The following is a 20221-nucleotide window of genomic DNA, read 5'->3' as shown; positions in this document are numbered from 1 at the left end:
CAATACTGTAATGTCATTTCCATTTGCCAGTTCCTAGGTGGCCTGTACAAAGTGAACTTGGTAATTTTGGTTCAGTTCCATGCTTCCATCCATCTTATGACCATCCTTAACTGGATGTCTTTAATAGTCCAGCTAAAGAGGCACAGATGGTCTCGAGCACCCGCCTTGCTCAGAGATGCAGTAACTACTGCAAGTCAAGGTTTTGAGACAATTTGGCCACTTCTGGCACTGGCCACCCTGCACCTGTTGTGTAGATAAACAGAAATGTCATTCTTCAAGGCTATCACTTTCCGTGAGCATTAGACACCTTTATTAAAGCAAAATTTATTCATGACTGCACAGATCATCAACTTGGCCTCTCTGGAATGTGCCTATTCCTGTCCAATGACAGGCATGCAGCATTTACCACTGGGTATACTAAAGATTGATGAGATGTACTAAGCCACTAATGAGGCTGATAAGACACTTTGTCACGTGCCAAGATAAATGTCTCCAATTTTATCTATGTCAGCGGCTTCCATATCAGACAGCTGAGCAGTTAGACCTCACTAAATGGAGCTACTTAAAGGTACAATAGGAAATGGCAGGTCCCTCTTCTGTACCTTTCTCTGCAGGTAGCAGCCTGAAAATGAAATATTTTGCAGAAAGCCTTCATATAGATACTTGGGGTTTGGGATCTGTTTTATGTTGTTTAAAGTATTTATTTTATGCTCTGTGTGAAAACCTCAGAAATAATGTGTTCTGTGTAGTGATGTAGGATTAATTACCACGGTTACTGACACTTGTTTCTTGTGCAGTGAGACCGTGTAATTCCCTGAAAGTTTTTCTTTTCTTATTTACTGAGGTCTAGTAATTACTGAAAATGGACTTTGCCACCTTCACATAAATGCCAGGAGAATGTAGAAGATTCATGATGCAAATAAATCAATAGGGAAGTTGGAGGATGCAATGAGCCAGGAGTGTCTTAGTGCTTTTAAGAACAAACCAGAACAAAATCCCTTTTTTATAGACCTTTTTTTTCCCCCTACTGTTATGTATTACTGTCTCTGTAACGCACATGAGCTGCCCAGCTGCAGACTGAGCTGTCTGTGGTATGAAAAACAAAACAGTCAGATTGTTAAAGCTCGTCCCTTCCCTCCTGACAAATCTTAGTAGTAAAAGTCTGGAGTAATGTGAATCAAACCAGCCTTAACCAAACTGAGTCCTTTGAGAAGACTGTAGAGCATACAAGTGTATCAGGAGTAAGGGCATTGTTGGCTTCTCATTCATTCTTTAGAAATTCTCCACAAGTCACAGTCTGGGAACACCTGACTGCAAAAACTCTTAAGCAGACATGGAGTAGGCAAAAAAGTAACCCTGGCTCCATCTCTGCTTTATTCCTATACCAGAGCCTTAGAGATAGTCCTTGGAAGTGGCTTCCTGAGCTCAAATTCATTTCACACCTTTCTTCATACCTTTGATATTGGTGGCCCAGGTGCTATTCTGTAGAAAGAGATCCTTAAATAGGTAACAGGATTTTATTTTTTCATTGATTACATACATTTCTTTTAGAAAAAAAATGGCATTGAAGTTGACCTGACAGACAATTAGCTGAAATCTTGTTGAATAATTGCTTTTGTCTCCCTCTGTTTGCTAGCAATAACATTTTTAATGTGCATTTCTGAGGCGGATTGAAGATTCTGGCTGTAATGAAAATGAAATGACTACATACCAGTCCAGACATGAATTCATTTAATTTTATTGAAGCCAGAACCTTTGTTCGCCTTCTCACATACAAACTCACACAATGGGTTGACCTTGGGTTCTGCTCTGCAGAAATATTCCCCACCCTTTACACAAGTGCTCAGGCCTGTCCAAACATGTGTGTGCCAAGCCAAGTTGTTCAGCAGGGAAATAGTCAGTGTGCACAACCTTGTTTTGTTTGGGTCTGTTGGATGTGGGGACCGGATTGTTTTTTTGGTTTTTTTTGCTGGTTTGTGGCTCTTTGGGAATGCTAATGGCTGTCTGCTTTCCTGCCCTTGTAATATCTGTTTGCCATTTTGCTGGCTCCTAAGTTGGTCATTTGGCACTCGTGACCTAACCAAGCAGATCAAAGGCTTTCAAAGGGCAGGCTGCATGAATGCTCCCCTCTCCATCACCAATGTCCTTATTTTCCCAGTCTCCTCCCTCACCTCAAAACTTTGTCTGTGGGTTGCAAACAAACCTTTCAACCAAATGTGTGAGAGCCCAGTGGCCACCTCCGGGCCACCATTAGCTTATGGTAACCTTGTACTATTTGATGGGAAACAGGGACAAAGTGGTCTTTGTTCCCAAAGGTTGGTTTGTTTGTTTATTTTATTTCAAATGCCTGTGGGCTGTGACTCTCCTAATGTGTTTCCCAGGGACAAGGTGAAGAATGGCTTCATGGTTTCTTTATTTATAGTGCCTTTAGACATGACAAGTTTTTGTCATCTTCTCAACACAAAATTAGGAGCTCAGACATAAATCACTCAGCTCCTGGGATTGCTGCACAGCACTCTCATCAGAATTTATAGGAGACAGACTATATGAGATAATAATAAACTTAAAAGAACACTTGCAACATGCAGGAATTCTTAAAGACTTCATGAGAAAAATTTTGTCCCTTAGAACGTATGGTGCAATTCTGCTGGAATTTGACACCTCTGTTGGCTTGGCAGCTAACAATGGGACTGGGGATATACTCATTTTTTTGGCTTATGACAAAAAGAGTAACTACCCATCATGTGTTACAAATATTGAAAGGTTATAAACACCACCACAACCCACCCTCTTCCAACAATGTGCTGGAACATGTGTTTGAAGTTAAGCATGCGCTTTGATTGAGCAGGAGTGAGCCAAGCTTAATCAAGATGTGAATGGATGGTTATGGAGCTGCATACTCTTGTTGTATGGCTCAGTCTGTGAGACGTGGGTTCTTGCTAAATTATGAGCTTGACAAATCAGGGTCTAGAATTAAAAATAGTCATGTATGCTGTGCTGGATTGACATCCTAGAAAAGAGAGTAATAAAAGTCAGGCCTGTCCAGTATCGGTGAAAGGTGCTGGACACCAAGTGAGGAAGCAGAAATAGACCCCAGTTTAAGACAGCTGTAGGAATGTGGAAAAAAAATGGACCTGTTAAGTAGAAGTCTTTTATTGGAATTTAGGAACAGGCATTCAACAGGACATAAAACTGTGAAATAGGTCTTAGTGAAGTGATGAAAGCTTCATGTCTCAAAACACTGAAAACTAGACTGAGTCAGGTCCACTAGGAAGTGAGAAGGATAAACCAAGAAGGTCTTGATGAGACTTAAGCAACAAAGTATGAAAATGTAGCCATTTTCTGTTATAAAGGTCTGGATATCCATTTGTATTTAACCTGCTATGTGTTCAAAAGCAGCATAAAATCTTCATAAATATTTTCTAGGAATTAAAATAAATCCGTGAGGTTTTTCTATGGGGACCTTCTCCTATGTGTAGGTGCTTGGGGAACTGATGTTGGTTATTCATTTCAGAACTGAGTGCTTATGCTGTAAAGTAGTTTGACATTCTATTTTTAGGGTATTCTGCATGCACCTATAGGACCCTAGGTTGGTTGGGGTGAACACCAAAATTTTGGATGCTGAACGTCTGTTCTTAATCAATTCTCTCTTGACTCCAGTTTGACTTTGCAATTTGTAATTGCAAAATAAATCCCTTGATTCTGTTTTTGGGGGTTATTTTGGACAATTTTTACTGAGAACTAGTTTTAATAGTTTGGAGGCTTATGCTTGAGTCTGTATTTTGTCCATATGTGGAGCATTATGTCATGACCCCGTGATTTCAGTTAACTGACTTAATGTGTTTGCTAGCAGGGACTGTCCTTGAGTGAAAGCCCTGGTTCAACACTGATAGTGGTAGTTCAAGTGATGGAATAGAAGCACCTACATGTGTGATAAATTATCACTCAGTAGAAATGGAGTGACTTACAAAGGAGGTCTTGCAGTGCTTTCCTAAAATGCACCACTCAGTTGTTTTTTTAAAGGAGTATACTGACATTACATTAAGAACAGTTACATCTCTTTGGTTTTAGGCCATTTAAATTTTTGCAGTGGGCTTTCCTATATACATTGCCTGTGTACCAAGATAGCGTGATGAAGAATCAGAGTCTGGAAAAGACTCTGGTGAGACCTGTCAGCCACGTTAGGCAGGTCCTCTCCATTTCATGGAGAAATCATCCTCCTGGAAAGTGTTTTACTGTCTGTGCAAATACACTTCAGCTGGGATCATCCTCACAGGCTGTGGAAAGGTACCAGGGCGGTGTGTATGTCTGAAATCACATAGCAGTTAGTGCAGCAATACCAATTTTGTTTGCAAATGGATGTGTTTTTCCCTGTCTGTTTTCAGGGAGCCTGTGTGATGGTACAACCAGTCAGTGTTACCTGCTGCCAGTTTTGGATACTATATTTGTCCAGAGAAAGTACAGAAGAGGTGGCCTAGGGACGAAAATGTTGCATGATTTCTGTCAGTCTTTCCTGGCTGAGGATGCCTTGGGGATCAGCTGCCCTATTTCTGCTGCCATGTATCAAGGTAAATCCTTTGATGTGGACACGTTAGGTAAGGGTCATGTATAATGTATAATTTTCAATATGGCCTTGGCAAGATTGTCCTCACTGTGTAAGAGTTCAGTGCCCTTGTCTGAACCGAACCGTTGTTTGCCTGCAACTGGTTCCTCTTCTAGAGCCATCTGGAATTTCCTGTGGAAAGGTAGGCCAATATTTATGTAAGACAACAAGAAGCACAAAAGTCATGGTGCCTGTTTGATGGTGTGTGTTCCTAGAACTGCTCCCTCTCAGAACTATGTCATTGCTCTAGACAGGGACTTAACAGATTTTATTTGACACCACAGGGAAAAGACTCCTGAGATCTTGTCAAGCCCACATTGTGCACATAATACTCTGGTAGATCTTGCATTTTTATGAAATTACATTTAATAAGCCAAATACCCAGGCTCTACTCAGTCATCAGTTACATCAGTACTTGTTTTGTATCAACTGTCTTTGAACATTTGTCACTTTTAAAAGATCACAAAGTAGTCATAGATCTTCTGTGTCTTCAGGTCAAAACTCTGGTTTTGCTAGTAAAATTCACAGAAAAAAAATCTGTGCTCACGTTATTAATAAAACTGTCTTCTTTAGAAAAGTACTTTTTTTCTGAGGTTGCTCTCTGTGTGGTGCAGTCTTCACCATCATTTCTGGGGAGATGTTTTGATTGACTTACAGCTTTCCAGTTATTTCCTAATAAGTGTCAAGAAAATTTTGGCCCCATCTGTTTCTTTTTCTTGATTATTATGTGCCCTTGAATGTATTCAAAAGCACCCGAGCAGGTACTGCTGCTTCTGAATTCAGGAGGGAAGAGCATTGACAGCATTCCTTCTCTTCTCCCAATAATATCCATTTTTCCTTTGCCAGACCTCAGGGCTTTAGAAAGCCTGGAGGAGAAAGCTGCATTTCTTATGTGTTAACACTAGCAATATATTGGAAGACTGCTTTTGTCTCAATTAAATTTAGAGCTAATAGTGAATAGATTTGACTTGCATCATGTTTTAATTAGGTTTACTTTTATAAAAATATCAATACTGTTAGTTAAATTTTGAGTGTATTGAAGCCACTGTCTGTTTTTAATTTCAGTGGAACCATATTTTCATGCTTTGACAAATGAATGCAACCTTTAAATCTCTGTACTGAAATCTCTGAAGCTGTGGACAGTTTATTTAATGTGGACATGGTGTTTAAGCTGCTGTAGAGGCCTAGAAGGAAGCAAAAAGCTGTGTGGGAGATACCTGGATTCTAGTATATATGTTAGTTTTAGTAGTTTTTATTGCAATGATTAATTTAGTCGGGATGTCCTTGGATAAAATTAATGTCTACGATCTGCTCATTAGTGTAAGGCAAATGTTTACATACCAGAATTAGGGTTTTTGTTTCAACATCCCATTGTTAAACTCAACTGAATGTTGAAGATAAATTACCCATTCAGTAGTGTGGTGAACTACAGTGGACAGAGAATGGCAGTAATTTCGTTGTTTACAGATCACTATCTTAGTGCAGTTGATGCAACTGATAAGATGGCAGTTAAGGGAAGTTGAAAAATGCCCTTTAAATGATTTAAACTGTTTGTTCTACAGCATGTGCCTCCTCTTGACACTGCACACATCTTAAGGGTACCACTAAGTAGAACATACTTCAGTTTCATAACATAAGCAGACCTAAATTTTTGGATGGTCAGTGTGTGCTGACAGTGGTAGGAATCTGTGGTGATATGGTTTATAAAGGTGATTGCCCATCTGTCACATGTATGCTGTAATTTTTCTGTTGGTTCTTCCCATTTCTTCTTTTCCACATCCAAAGAAATAAATGAACCTAACAATGGGGTGTAGGGTAGCAGTAGTGAAAAGGAGGGTGGTTTTGGCCCAAAAACCAAACTGAAGGAGAGCTTTTCTTTATAAACAGAAATTGAAGTAGCATTCTGAATGGCTAAAGCTGGAAGATAGAGGAGCACCTTTCCTTTCAGAGTAGTGAGGGTAAAAAACCCCACACTGCTGTGAAACCCACTGAGTGTCTGGACATTGTTCTGTGCTGCAGTGTCAGTAGAAGGTGCTCAGCAAATCGTTTCAAGACCTTTATTTCTGCACTCACAAGGAAATAATCTAGACTGAAGCAGATGGCAGGATTCACTCATGACTGTTTAGACCATTTCACATAGACTTTTAGTAAAAGTCCCAGCCAAAGCAAAGAGGAGGAAGATGAGAAGGGAGAAGAAAGATTTCTAAAGGAACTAATGAAAGTAGGTCTGAGAGAATTTCTGGGATAGAACATGTTCCCTCTTCCAACACACTTTTCACTCATTCATACTTTTACCCCTTGGTTCCTCCTTTCAGTATGCCAGAAATTCCTGCAGGCTCATCCTGAGGAGCAGAAGCGACTGTGGGAAGTGGAAGCACCAGGAGACTGGAGCCAGCGACTGAATATCTGGTTAAAAATTCAGATGGAGTCATCCCCTTCAGGAAGTGAGTTAAAACAGACAGTGTGAACTTGTCTGTGTTACAGCTCTATAAAGATAAATGTAACCAAGGGTTAGGTAGTGATCATGGAGGGGTGATGCTTCTGTTGTTTGCACACAAAGGAACTACTGAGTGTGCAGTCCGGTTTCCTCATCTTTTCACAGTAAACAGGACAATTCTTAGAAATTATGAGGTAATTAAATGGAACCACAGAGCATCTGAGAGATCCTGAACAAAGCACAGCCTTGGCATAAAGTGGCTGGAACTCCTGTTGCAGTGCACTTAGAGCAGGGTAGAAGTTAGCCCAAAAAATCCCTGTTGCACAACACATTGTCTGGGTTATAGACAGGGGTTTGTTTCTCTGAAATTGTTATAAAGAAAAAATTTGTATGGCCAGTGGGCAGTGTGTTTAATTACCTTCAATTGCTGCCAATACCATTCTTGGATGGAAACACAAAGGTTTTCATTATGGGTTTTGGAAGATTCCAAGTACTCTCCTACAGGGTAAATCCTTTTTGCTGAGAGCATTTTCTGCCTGCTTCACAAAAGGTAGTGACAGAATGGGGAAACCTTTTGACAGTTCATATGGGGACCTTGTTGATGTAATCTGTTCAGGTGGTTGGAGGACCCAGGCAGGCCCCTCTGCTGCGTGCACACAAGCTGTGATAAGCACTGGGTTCCAAAAAAAGGGCACACATTGTCTCTTTCTGGAAGTGAAGCAAATTTCTCCCATGCCTTCCCACATTCATCCTGCTCTGTTTTGGCTCAGGAACCTTCTGTTGAGACACCACGTTTCATCTTGTCTGCAGCACCCACAGGAGAGTTAAGTCAGACTTTAGCCCTAGGCTGGGTTCCTCTGAAGCCATTATATCTGTGTTCCTCGTGCTTTAAACCAGCAAAACCTTTAATCTTGCTAAGTGAAGTTTATTAATGGCAACTGAACAGAACTATGATCAGATCAAAACTCAGCAGATCCTGGGGGAGAGGATGCTTTCTTTTTTCTTTCTTCTTTTTGCCATCTTCTAGAAAAACAAATAGATGAATGACCCAAGGAGTGGGGAAATATCATTCCACCAGAACTGCTGTTAGCAAAAAATACACATGAGGCTGGGGAACTGCCCTGACTGCAGCTTTCCACCACCTAAAGTGGGACAGTAAGAAAGATGGGGATAAAGATTTTAGCCAAACCTGTCACAACAGGAAAAGGGATAATGATTTTAAACTAAAAGAGGATAGATTTAGGCTAGATATAAGGAAATAAATTTTTACTATGAGGGTGTTGAGGCCCTGGTACAGGCTGCCCAGAGAAGCTGTGGCAGCCCCATCCCTGGAAGTGTCCAAGGTCAGGTTGGATGGGGTCGGAGCAACCTGGTCTTGTAGAAGATGTCCCTGCTTGTTGGAGGGGATTGAATTAGATGACCTTTAAAAGTCTCTTCCAATCCAAACTATTCCATGATTCCATGATTCTATCTTTAGGGAGAGGTCTCTTGGGAACAAGGTCTTCATTCCTACTTTCTCTGGTATGCAGAAAGCAAAACACAATGTAATTCAATATTGTCAGCTCCAATCAGGATCTATGGCAACAACTGTGAAAATAGACAAGTCTTATTCTGCTCTGATTTCTTAGATTCCTGTTGACATTTGCAATGCTGTGCAGTGCTGTGTTTTGGAACAAAATTACTGAGAAGAAAAATTGAATATTTTGCTCATATTATGGATTTTTTCCCCACAGCAGTACTCAGGATTGAATACCATTAATGTTCTTGTAAGCATTCTACAGTCATACATATTCCAAAACAGGTTTCTGTAATCCTGAGGTCAGAATATTCAATTTTGCAAAGTGGTGTGGCTGCATCTAGTGGCAGTTCTTATAAACTGCAGCCCTCTGTTTGCTGCACTTCAATGTGGATGTGCACAGATACATAGGCATGTATACACACACATTTCTGTCTGTACATATATCTATAAAAATCAAGCTTTTTACCATGTTGTCACACATAGCTGCAGTCATTCATTCTGAATTAATTCTTATTGTTTGAAAAATGTAGGAGATTTAGTTTCATCAAATAGTCTCAGCAACAGGAACATGGTGACATTTCTCTTCTGGGGCTGATTGGAGGAACTGAAATCATTTCACATGGTTTGGTCGTGGTTACTAAATCTACCAGGCAGTGAACAGAGCTGTTTGGAAGTAGTTTAGTAATATACATAAAGCATGTAAATGTGAATCTAATGCAAAACCAAGCAGGCTGAGAAGAATTAAAATAAATTTCAAGTGATTGCATATAATTCCTTATCAGAATTGGTGAGAGTAACCTGTATTTTCTAAAGAGGATAAAGTAATATGAGTTTTCCAGGTGTGAGAGGTGAACAGATTATCTGTTTAGCAGCACTTTCAATATCCACAGACATTTTGTTTCTAGTATAGTTGTTCACCTTCGGTTTTTGTGGTGGTGTCATGGGGCACTCTGGTTTGGTTAATTAAGAAAAACAAGGCAAGAGGGATTGTAGGTAAGAGTCAGTTGGCTTTTTCTGGTGTTTTTTTAAAATGCAAATAGCCGTGGAAGTATGATAATGTTTTTTCCTTTAAAATCTCTTTCTGGGGCAAAATATTCCCCCAATTTCTCCAGAAACTGAAGTGGGCTCTTGTATGGAGAAGACTCCAACTACTAAACCCAGACAATCGGACCAGATGAATAAGGTACAGTAACTAATAATGCCATCTTATGACCTTGTTTTCCATTGGTGGCCTTTTCCCTTTCCAGTGGAGACTTTAAATATGAGAGATTTTCACAGGTACGTTGTACTACAGACTCATGTACCTATGTAAGTGGTTGTTGGAAAAAAATCAGCTGAGACTCCATTTTATTCATGCAGAAAGCCAATTCTTTATTCACAAAGCTCATAGGAAATATCAGAAGGCACTGTGTTAAACCTGAGTGGTCAGCAATGCAGTGAAACTCAGTTCATTGGATGGTAAGGGCTATTGTATATGTCTATCAAATTTTCTCTCTCTAGAAATGTTTACATTTTTCCTTTGTGGGCTCTCATGGGACAAATCTTATTGTTTACACAGGTGCATTTGTTTTTCACCCTCAGAGTAGGTTGTTGTGTTTAATGAACTTCTCATTCTCAACATAGCTTCACACAGGAGCTTGCAAATTGCTTGTTAGCTGCACTTAGAAGAAAAGACAGGCCAGCTTTGGCAGTTTTAGCAGAGGAAGGCCTGATTTCATAGGGCCTTTCTTTTATAATTCTTCTACCTGCCTATGACATCTCTTTTCATTAATTTTAAAAAGGCTCATATGTTCTGATGTTAAAACAGCTTGCTCTTGTGAGGGTATTATCTCATTAAGCTTATCACTGGTTATCTCTTAGATATGGGATAAGATACATAAAAGACTGATAACAATCAATAAAACTTATCAAATTCTGTCATGTCATTGACACAGGGTTTCATAGCATGAGAAAACAAAAGAATAATGTCCAATGTCTCTTAGGGAAATAGAAATGTCATTGTTTCATCACAGCTGTTTTAGTCTGAGGGTTTTTGTCTCTTAAAAGAAAGCAACTATATATCTTACAACATAGAAAATATTTAACTGTCTTAGGTTGCAATGCAAGATGTAACCATGTGTATTCTATCTGTTAAAACCAGGTGGGGCAGTGTTCTTTATCTTTTCCATGACCCATCCTCCCTCCAGGAGATATCTTCTGATAATGGCCCATTTAGCCTCCCTGCAGGACTGATAAGATGACATCATCCTATTGGGAGATTCTCTGCCCAGGGGGAGGAGCCAAGCATTCCTACCTGGATATAATTTGAGCCCTGGAACACACAGGCAGCCTTTTTCCACAGGATTCCCAGAGGAATACTGGACACTTCTATGCCACCCCTGGACCTTCAGAGAGAAACTGCACCTTTCTACAGGATCACTGCTACAGCAGAACCACAGCTGTCACTGCAGGAGGGCTGCAGCCACCATTTATTCGGACTGCTACCAACACCCTGACCCACAGGGTGTCAGGTTATATTCTGATTTTGTATTTTGTCTGCTTGAGCAGTAATTTATTTTTTTTTTTTGTGAGCTAATTATTTCCAGGCTTTAAATTCAAGGTTATAGGATCTAGATAAGAACTTAAAATTAATTGCTGCAAATAATCTTGGGGGAAGAGGAGAGTCACAGGCCAGGGCAGCAAGATGGCATCTATGGAGGCTGGGAAGCAGCACATCCCCAGAGTGGCAAAGGTGAAAAACAAGGCACCTGCTGAAGTTCAGATCACCGCGGAGCAGCTTCTGAGAGAGGCAAAGGAGAGGGAGCTCGAGCTTCTCCCACCGCCTCCGCAGCAGAAGATCACAGATGCTGAAGAGCTAAATGACTATAAACTCCGGAAGAGGAAGACTTTTGAAGATAACATAAGAAAGAACAGGACTGTTATCAGTAACTGGATAAAGTACGCACAATGGGAGGAAAGCCTGAAGGAAATCCAGAGAGCCCGTTCCATTTATGAGCGTGCCCTGGATGTGGACTACAGGAATGTCACCCTCTGGCTGAAATATGCTGAGATGGAGATGAAGAACCGCCAGGTCAACCACGCCAGGAACATCTGGGACCGGGCCATCACCATCCTGCCCAGGGTGAACCAGTTCTGGTACAAGTACACATACATGGAGGAGATGCTGGGGAACGTGGCTGGGTCGCGCCAGCTGTTTGAACGGTGGATGGAGTGGCAGCCAGAGGAGCAAGCCTGGCATTCCTACATCAACTTTGAGCTCAGATACAAGGAGGTGGACAGAGCACGAAGCATTTACGAGAGATTTGTCCTCGTTCACCCTGACGTGAAGAACTGGATCAAGTACGCACGCTTTGAGGAGAAGCACAGGTGCTTAGCCCACACCAGGAGAGTGTATGAGAGGGCAGTGGATTTCTTTGGGGAGGAGAACATGGATGAGCACTTGTACGTGGCATTTGCCAAGTTTGAGGAGAACCAGAAAGAATTTGAAAGAGTGAGGGTTATCTACAAGTACGCCTTGGATAGAATTCCAAAGCAGGATGCCCAGAATCTCTTCAAGAATTACACCATCTTTGAGAAGAAGTTTGGAGACAGGAGGGGAATTGAGGACGTCATTGTCAGCAAGAGGAGATTCCAGTATGAGGAGGAGGTGAAGGCAAACCCCCACAACTACGATGCGTGGTTCGACTACCTGCGACTGGTGGAGAGCGACCTGGACCCTGAGACAGTGCGGGAGGTGTACGAGAGAGCCATTGCCAACGTGCCCCCCATCCAGGAGAAACGCCACTGGAAGAGGTACATCTACCTCTGGATTAACTATGCACTCTATGAGGAGCTGGAGGCAAAGGATGCAGAGCGAACCAGACAGGTGTACCAGGCATGCCTTGAGCTCCTGCCCCACAAGAAGTTCACATTTGCCAAAATGTGGCTGCTGTATGCACAGTTTGAAATTCGCCAGAAAAACCTCCCCGTTGCCAGGAGGGTTTTGGGGACATCCATAGGTAAATGTCCAAAAAACAAGCTGTTTAAAGGTTACATCGAGCTGGAGTTACAGCTGCGTGAATTTGACCGTTGCCGAAAATTGTATGAAAAATGCCTGGAGTTTGCACCAGAAAACTGCACGTCCTGGATTAAATTTGCTGAGCTGGAAACCATCCTTGGCGATACTGACCGTGCCCGGGCCATCTATGAGCTGGCTATCAACCAGCCCCGGCTGGACATGCCAGAGGTGCTTTGGAAATCCTACATTGACTTTGAGATGGAGCAGGAGGAGTGTGAGAGAGCCAGGAGCCTTTACTGGCGGCTGCTGCAGCGCACGCGGCACGTCAGGGTGTGGCTCAGCCTGGCGCGCTTCGAGCTGTCGGCGCAGCACGAGGAGCGGCTGCAGCGCTGCCGCCACGTCTACCAGGAGGCCAACAAGGCCATGCGCAGGTGTGAGGAGAAGGAGGAGAGGGTCATGCTGCTGGAGTCCTGGAGGAGCTTCGAGGATGAGTTTGGCACCGATGCCACTAAGGAGAAGATAGATAAACTGATGCCTGAGAAAATAAAGAAGAGGAGAAAGCTGCAGGCTGGAGATGGGTCTGATGCTGGATGGGAGGAGTACTATGATTATATTTTCCCAGAAGACACTGCCAGTCAGCCCAACCTCAAACTCCTGGCTATGGCAAAGCTCTGGAAGAAGCAGCAGCAGGAGAGCAAAGCTGCAGACATGGATCCTGACAAGGACATTGATGGAAGCCAGACTTAATACCTTGCCTTTTCCCACCCCTTTCCTGGGCCTTTGTACGGTATTTTCATTGGTGATAAATAAATGCATTTGGAGAGTTTTAGTAAAAAAAAAAACAAACAAAAAAAATCACAAAAAACCCAAAACAAAAAACCCAAAACAAAAACAAACAACTTCCCCCACCAAAACCCCAAAACAAACAAACAAAAAACCCCAAAAACCCTCAGACTTGCAGCAGCCAGGCCGTGCTGGGCCTTGAATCCTGTATTTTGGACACAATAACTCCCTGGGATGCTATAGGCTGGGGATGGTGTGGCTGGACAGTGCCCAGGCGGAGAAGGACCTGGGGTACTGGTCAGCAGCCGGCTGGACACGAGCCAGCAGTGTGCCTTGGTGGCCAAGAAGGCCAGTGGCTCCTGGCCTGGATCAGGAATGGTGTGGCCAGCAGAACCATGGAGGTCATTCTTCCCCTGTGCTTGGCACTGGTGAGGGCACACCTCGAGTGCTGTGCCCAGCTCTGGGCCCTCAGTTTGGGAAGGACGTTGAGGTGCTGGAGTGTGTCCAGAGGAGGCAACGAGGCTGGTGAGGGGCTTGGAGCAAAAACCCTGTGAGGAAGGGCTGAGGGAGCTGGGGGTGTTTAGCCTGGAAAAAAAGGAAACTCAGAGGTGACCTTTTCGCTCTCTACAACTGCTGAAAGGTGGTTTTAGTCAGGTGGGGTTGGTCTCTTTCTCCAAGCAGCTACTGACAGAACCAGAGGACACAGTCTCAAGCTGCACCAAGGGAACTTTAGGTTGGATAATTGGAAAATGTTTTTCACAGAAAGAGTGATAAAGTTCTGGAATGGCCTGTCTGGGGAGGTGGTGGAATCACCATCCCTGGATGTGTTTAAAAAAAGACTGGACATGGTAGTCAGTGCCATGGTCTAGTTGAGGTGTTGGGGCATGGGTTGGACTTGATGGTCTTGAAGGTCTCTTCCAACCTAGTGAGTCTGTGAATTCTGTGTTTGCATATGGAGTAACTTTCTGAACTCCACTTGCGCTATTTTCTGTGCATTCTGAGCTTGAGCGTGACTTCAGAATGAATAAGCCTAACTCTTCATTGTCCTAATTACTTTATCTCACTGCTGAGCTGCAGATCTGGCCATGTTTAGCTTTTTATAGCACCTAGGCCTAAAACAGGCAGTGAGGTTTAAATGAAGCCTAAGCCATGTATCTGAGAAAACAAATCACAGGAATGAAGCTTTTTCAAGTAATAAAGAAAAAGGCGAGATGAGTGGAAGCAAAACAGAGAGCTGCAGGGGTTGTTTCCCCAGCACATTTTGGTTGCCACACAATTAAATCAGTTTGTTTCCTTCAGCCCTGAGTGTCCCAGGGGAGCTGTGATGGCTCCAGCCCCTGTGGTGCACACTCTTTTTGTGTGCTGTGGCCACGGCTTCAGAGCCCACCCAGCCAGATCAAGGCTCCCTGTGCTCCCAGTTTTCCTTACGCTGACACTTTGGGAAGGCAGGCAGAGCAGCAGGAATGAAGCTGTTCTATAAAAAAAATGCTGCTGAGTTTCTTGCTTTCATGTTTATAGCAGCCATGGCTGACAGAAGTGTTTGATATTAGGATCAAGTCACTGTTTATTTTGTTTGTGTATAATTTGCTGTTCATTCTGTCTTGGCTCTAATTTCAGGGTGTTGACTGCTTTCCTGGAGTTGGGCAAGTGGCAGGAGATGCCATGGAGGAGAAAGATGACACAACAGCAGCAGGGACTCCAGCCTCACAAGGTCCTGAAGAGGAGAACTTGGAACAAAGTGCAGGTGATGCTCAGCAACGTAAAGGACTCAGGAAAAGAGAAGGTCCTGGGGACTTAGATGGAGACAAGGCTACCAAACAATTTAAAACTACACCCTAATTGCAATTTCAGAAATCAGCAAAATTCAGTATGATCTTAAAAGTTATAATTGACTGTTCATAATTTGTAACAGTGGAGAAATTTTTCCAGGTATGATGAAATTTTTTTGCACTACACATTCTTTATTTTATGTCTTGTTTTAAATAAAGCTTTTGTTTACTAAGTGTGGTTTTCTTTTTCTTCTCACCAAGTAATTAAGTAGTAGTTGAGCCTAGTTATTTCCCTGCTCTGAAAAGATTTCATTGGATTGCATGAGGTGTCCAAAGGGGAATAATTGGAGGGTTTTTAGGTACTGATGTAAGAAGATATTTCTATGGAAACCATATCCTGCATTATGGAAGAGAGATACCACAACACACGTTGGTATCAGAATGACAGTTGTAACCTTCCTTTCAGAGCAAACAATTGATCTTGAATTGCTTTCATTTCAGCTTTTCTAGCAGAAAAATCTGCCTTAAACCCTGTGGTGGACAGGATGGCACACAAAGGCCATTCATGCAGAAAAAGTTTGGTGCAGGGAAGAAGAGTGAACAAGCTACAGGCATTAAACTGCCTTTCAGTTCAGGCACTGTGATAATTCTGTGTGCAAGCTCAGGGTGTAGAACTTCATGTAGATTCCATATTGCATGTTTTATTTCCTGTAGGCTCTTTCCTTATGTTTTGCATTCAATTAACTTGGAAATATACTTCACTAGATTACCATGCTGTGGCTTGGTAAAGAAATTTTGCTCTTTTACCACAGGCTGGTTCTGTGATAAAAGAGCAAAAATTGGATTTTAATTTTTTTTTTTTTTTTTTTTTTTAGTGGGGAATTTCAAAATCCTGAATGTTGTGTTAATTAATTACAGGTGAAACTTGTAAGGATCAAATCTTTAGCCCAGTGGCAGAGAAGGTTTTGCAAAGAGGTGAACAGCAGGAGAGTCCTGATAATCCTGAACAGATCCAGCAACCTGTAATTCTTAAGTGGCTGCCTTGGAACAAGGAGAGGTAGTTGTTTCTTTCCAGAAACGAATCCAGCATTTCCAGGGAGACAGATCTGTGGGCAGGCATTGTAGGTACACTGTAGAGATGCATATTTTTTCCCTGTACAGCATAATTGCTCGCACATAGCCCCATCACCCTGTTTTTGTTTGAGGTTGTGATTTAATGTAGCATTTATTCATGTATCCAAGTAACTCCTTCCCTGTTGAGCTGCTCTGTAAACCATATGCCTGAGACACAGTGAAATCAGACCTTCCTAAGCATCTCTTAAAAAAAAATAAAAGAAATGCTATAATTGGAACTTACAAGTTTTTGCCAAGAGAATTAAAACACTGGATTGTGTGCCAGCCTTAATCACGTTGCTATGGTTCTCTTGTTGCAAAAAAAGTGCATTTAGGACTAACTTTAAAGTCAGTTGATCTTAAGGTTGTTAAAAAGTCACCAAGAGTGTGCTGTGAAACTTCTAGAAACTCCATGTCCTCCTGTGGAACAGCCTATATTCTTAATAAAGGTATGGTTAAATACATACTTTAATTTTAAAAAATAATATATTATAATGGCAGAGTAAGGAAAACTGGGGTTGTTCCAGCAAGTGAGGACCATGAAAAGTTTTAACCTGAATTAAGTCTTTCAATAAAATAAATTTACATGAGGATAAAGGAGAAATATAAGGTAGTGTCTGGAATGGGCAGATGACTAATTAGATTAAATCCATACTATATTTGAAGACACTTTTACTTAGAGGGTAAAACCATCAATTTTTCAAAATCCCCAAAATGAATTTCTGTTTCACCTGTTGGCTACATTAGCAACCACTTCTGGCTGTTGTCACAGAAAAGTTGATTCTTTCCTCTGTGTACGAATCTCATTCCTTGATTCTTTTTAGGTTTTTGTTTTGTAAGTGTCAAAAATTCTCATGATGACAGCTGAAGTAAGTAAAGTTGCATTTGCTGAGGTTGTGGTGGCAGGTGCTTGGTTCTCTCTAATCAAACAGAGATCATCCTTCTCATCAAAACTGGTGGCAAGTAGAGCCAGGAATTCTGAGGTCCTACTGAACTGTACTAAACTAAAGTTCCAGCGGGGCAGAGGCTTTTTTTTTTTTTAATATTAATGCTTTAAGGTATCTGATTAATGCAGAAGCTTTGACCTTCAACTCATTCTTAGCAGTCTGAAGCACTGCTTGATGAGATCAGAAGAATCTCAAGAGGGTCTGAAGCAGAAACAAATCCAATATTTTCACTGTCTTAATAGAACAGAGTAGAAAAATCACACCAAATAGCACAAACACATTTTTTTTTCTCGCAGTGGAAGATCTTTTATTTTAAACAAATCTTCATTTACATAGGGATAGGTTTGTTTCAGTGTGCTGAAAAAGTTGGCAAAGGCTTGAAAGAGGTTTCCAGTTTTTGGAGGGAAGTTTTCAAACCTCAGATTTATTCTCCTGAATCTACACCTTGGTCATGATGAGGCACGGTGCTGGTTCTGCTCAGGAGACAGGTGAGTGAGAGAGGGGTGGCAGATCTGCAGAGGGGGAGTCTGTGCCTATGGCTCTTACAAGCAGAGACACAGAAGTCTGGCCTGCATATAAGATGTGAAACATCAAAATTAATGTTAGCAGTCATCTGGTGGGTATGTGCCAACTGAAAAAAGGATTTGATTTGCTCTCAAGACAAGTAAACATATGGATTTTAAGGCTAGAAATTTCATTAGGTTAATCTGTCATGTTTCACATAATGTAAGCCAGACAATTTCGTGCATGGTTGCTGTGTCAAAAAATCATTGGTTTTGGTTGAAACAATCCATGTTTTAGAGGGATTGTTTTGATTTGGCAGTTTTGATTTTCAGATGTGGCAGATTTCCCACTGCCCAACGTTTGTTGGCAAGTTGTTCTAAAGTTTTGTCTTTACAAGTGCATCCAGTTTCTTCAGTCTGAATTAATTTTGTTTCAGCCTCCTGTGATGGATTTTGGTTTTCTGTTTAACACTGAGCTGTGGCTCTGGTGCTGTCAAGATGCTTCCAAATGTGGGGATGGAGACCTTGTGGTCTGTCATGACATCAGTGAACAGCCCTGGTTTTTGGATCTGCGTCTGTGAGGCAGCTTTTCCTGACCTTGCTGCATTCTTCTTGTCCTTTCAGATAGATTTTCAATTTTTCAAATTCCTTTTAGAGCTGAAACATCATCAAGAGCTCCTGTCCTGGTCCCGGTCACGCTGAGCAATGCATGACCTGTGGTTGTAAATCATCACTGAATTCTCTTCTGCTTTTGGGTGACCAAGCCCTTGGTAAGGTCATAACTGGTAAAACTTAACCAATCTGTTTTGATGTCTGGTTTGTGATATCTGCACTGAAAATGCAGCCTTTCAGTGTCCCCTGTCTCAGTACCACGAGATGGCACCATTACACAGCGGAACTTTGGCGTCATCTCTCGGGGCTGGAGACCCTGCCCGGGGTTTAAATGAATCCCGGGTTGGCTTGGCTTCCTCGGGAAGGAGGATGGGGATGTGGTAAAGCTTGTCTTGTGTTTGTCATTCGGGCTTGTTTGTCTCCAGTGGGCTCCAGGATGATTTTTTTCAAATATTTGTGAAGTCAAGGTGAGGTTGGAGTAGCACAAAATGCAAATTGCACCCAGTTTTGCCCCTTTATACTCTTGTCTCATCAGGAGCCCTGGGTGTGACTTTCTGTCTTGTATCTCATTGTTTCCCAGCAGATGATTCTGGCTCCGTTGTGCAAAATTTTTAGATGTTTGGGAATAGAAATGAACACTCAATAACTGCTTTGACTTGTGTGACTTGATTCTGAGAAGTGAGCCATCCAAAATCTGTCAAACAAGTGAGTGTCAAAGCAGAAACGAATCACGGATGTTCAGATCCACATTTTAGTGTCCTTTCCTATGGATGAAGAAGGGAGGGAACAGTGTGAACTTCATCTACCTGGATACTTGTTGACATTTCCATATTAAATATATTGCAGAAAAAGGGGAAAATAAAGTGTCCAAATTGAAATTTGTCAACTTTGTTGCTCAACTGCATAAACAAAGAATGCAACCCTCTGTAGTTCATTGTTTGTTACTGTCTTATGTCCTTTATGTATTTCTTGTTACAGATGAGCATGCAATAAAATTAAAGTACGTGGAAAACCAAATTAGGAGTTTGTAATTAGCCTGCTTTGCTATTTGTTTCCTGTTGCAGTCCAGCTTGATGGTGAAGTCACAGTTTAATCTCCTCTATTTGCATTAGGCTTTATTGACTTTTTATCTTTTGAAGTTTGTGGGGTTTTTTTTCTTTTTTTTTTTTCCTTTTTTTTTTTTTTCTTTTTCTTGTGTGGTGGTGTTTTTTTAAGAAATCTTTTTGGTTTTAATTTAAACTGAAGGCTTCATTTTTGGAAGATCAATAAACTCCATCTGGAAGAATTCTCCCAGCCACCTGACACTTAGATTAAGTTGAACTTTTTCTTTTTTGTTTTTTTGCATTCTCAGGGAGGAGATCAGAGGTTGCATTCACCATGATGAGAGCATTTGGGGATGTCGGCATTCATTCACCAGCACTGGATTTGTAAATTAATAGCTCAGCCTCTCTGGACTGTGGTATGTTAAAGGTCAGTGACCATGAGAGGAGAAACACTTCAGAGCTGTGTGTGCCCTCTGGTCAGCACAGTGGCCTTGGCTTAATGGCTTTAATTTCATGCTGCTTTTAAAAGATACAGATGTGCAGCATACCTTCAATCCTCCTACCTGGAACCAGTAATCCTGTCCCAGCTTTCTGCAAGGAGAGGGGAGGGAGAACACAGACACCCTTCCTAAAAGGATTAGTTGAACTGACTAATTTTCTGAGTTTCTTCTTGCTTGGCATGTCCCCTCTCATCCAAGCCTTTGATAAGTATCTTAACCAAGATGCCTTTTGGTAAATGATGTCTTCAGGCCTCGTGATATAAAAGAGCCTTCTGATTCCCCCACCCTCTCCAGAACTTGGGGCTGGTTCAATCTTTTTTAAAGCTATTTCTCTTGTGCTGCATGCAGAGCCCATCTGCTGTAATACAGACTGAAATGCTGCTTTTATCCTTGTT

At 41.7% G+C, this 20221-nt stretch overlaps 2 protein-coding genes across 3 annotated transcripts in view; both read left to right on the top strand.

Annotated features, from left to right (window-relative positions):
- Positions 1–10834, top strand: part of LOC135280795 (protein FAM169B-like) — a 35593-nt gene extending 24759 nt beyond the window's left edge. The window contains exons 8-11 of one of the 2 annotated variants that reach the window (XM_064389063.1): positions 4386–4568; positions 6919–7047; positions 9672–9742; positions 10700–10834. In XM_064389063.1, the coding sequence (XP_064245133.1) occupies positions 4386–4568; positions 6919–7047; positions 9672–9742; positions 10700–10729 (413 nt within the window). In that variant the 3' untranslated portion in view covers positions 10730–10834. Of the gene's footprint in view, positions 1–4385; positions 4569–6918; positions 7049–9645; positions 9743–10699 lie in introns of both variants that reach the window. The other variant, XM_064389062.1, reaches the window with a different exon arrangement.
- A 401-nt stretch (positions 10835–11235) lies between these two features.
- LOC135280794 (crooked neck-like protein 1) lies at positions 11236–15082 on the top strand. The gene is made up of 2 exons (XM_064389061.1): positions 11236–13343; positions 14957–15082. The coding sequence occupies exon 1, from the start codon at positions 11243–11245 to the stop codon at positions 13301–13303; it is 2061 nt and encodes a 686-aa protein (XP_064245131.1). The 5' UTR covers positions 11236–11242; the 3' UTR covers positions 13304–13343; positions 14957–15082.
- Positions 15083–20221: the final 5139 nt, after the last annotated feature.

Source organism: Passer domesticus, chromosome 14, assembly GCF_036417665.1.
Source record: "Passer domesticus isolate bPasDom1 chromosome 14, bPasDom1.hap1, whole genome shotgun sequence".
Taxonomy (NCBI): domain Eukaryota; kingdom Metazoa; phylum Chordata; class Aves; order Passeriformes; family Passeridae; genus Passer; species Passer domesticus.
This window is presented reverse-complemented; position numbering and strand designations above follow the sequence as displayed.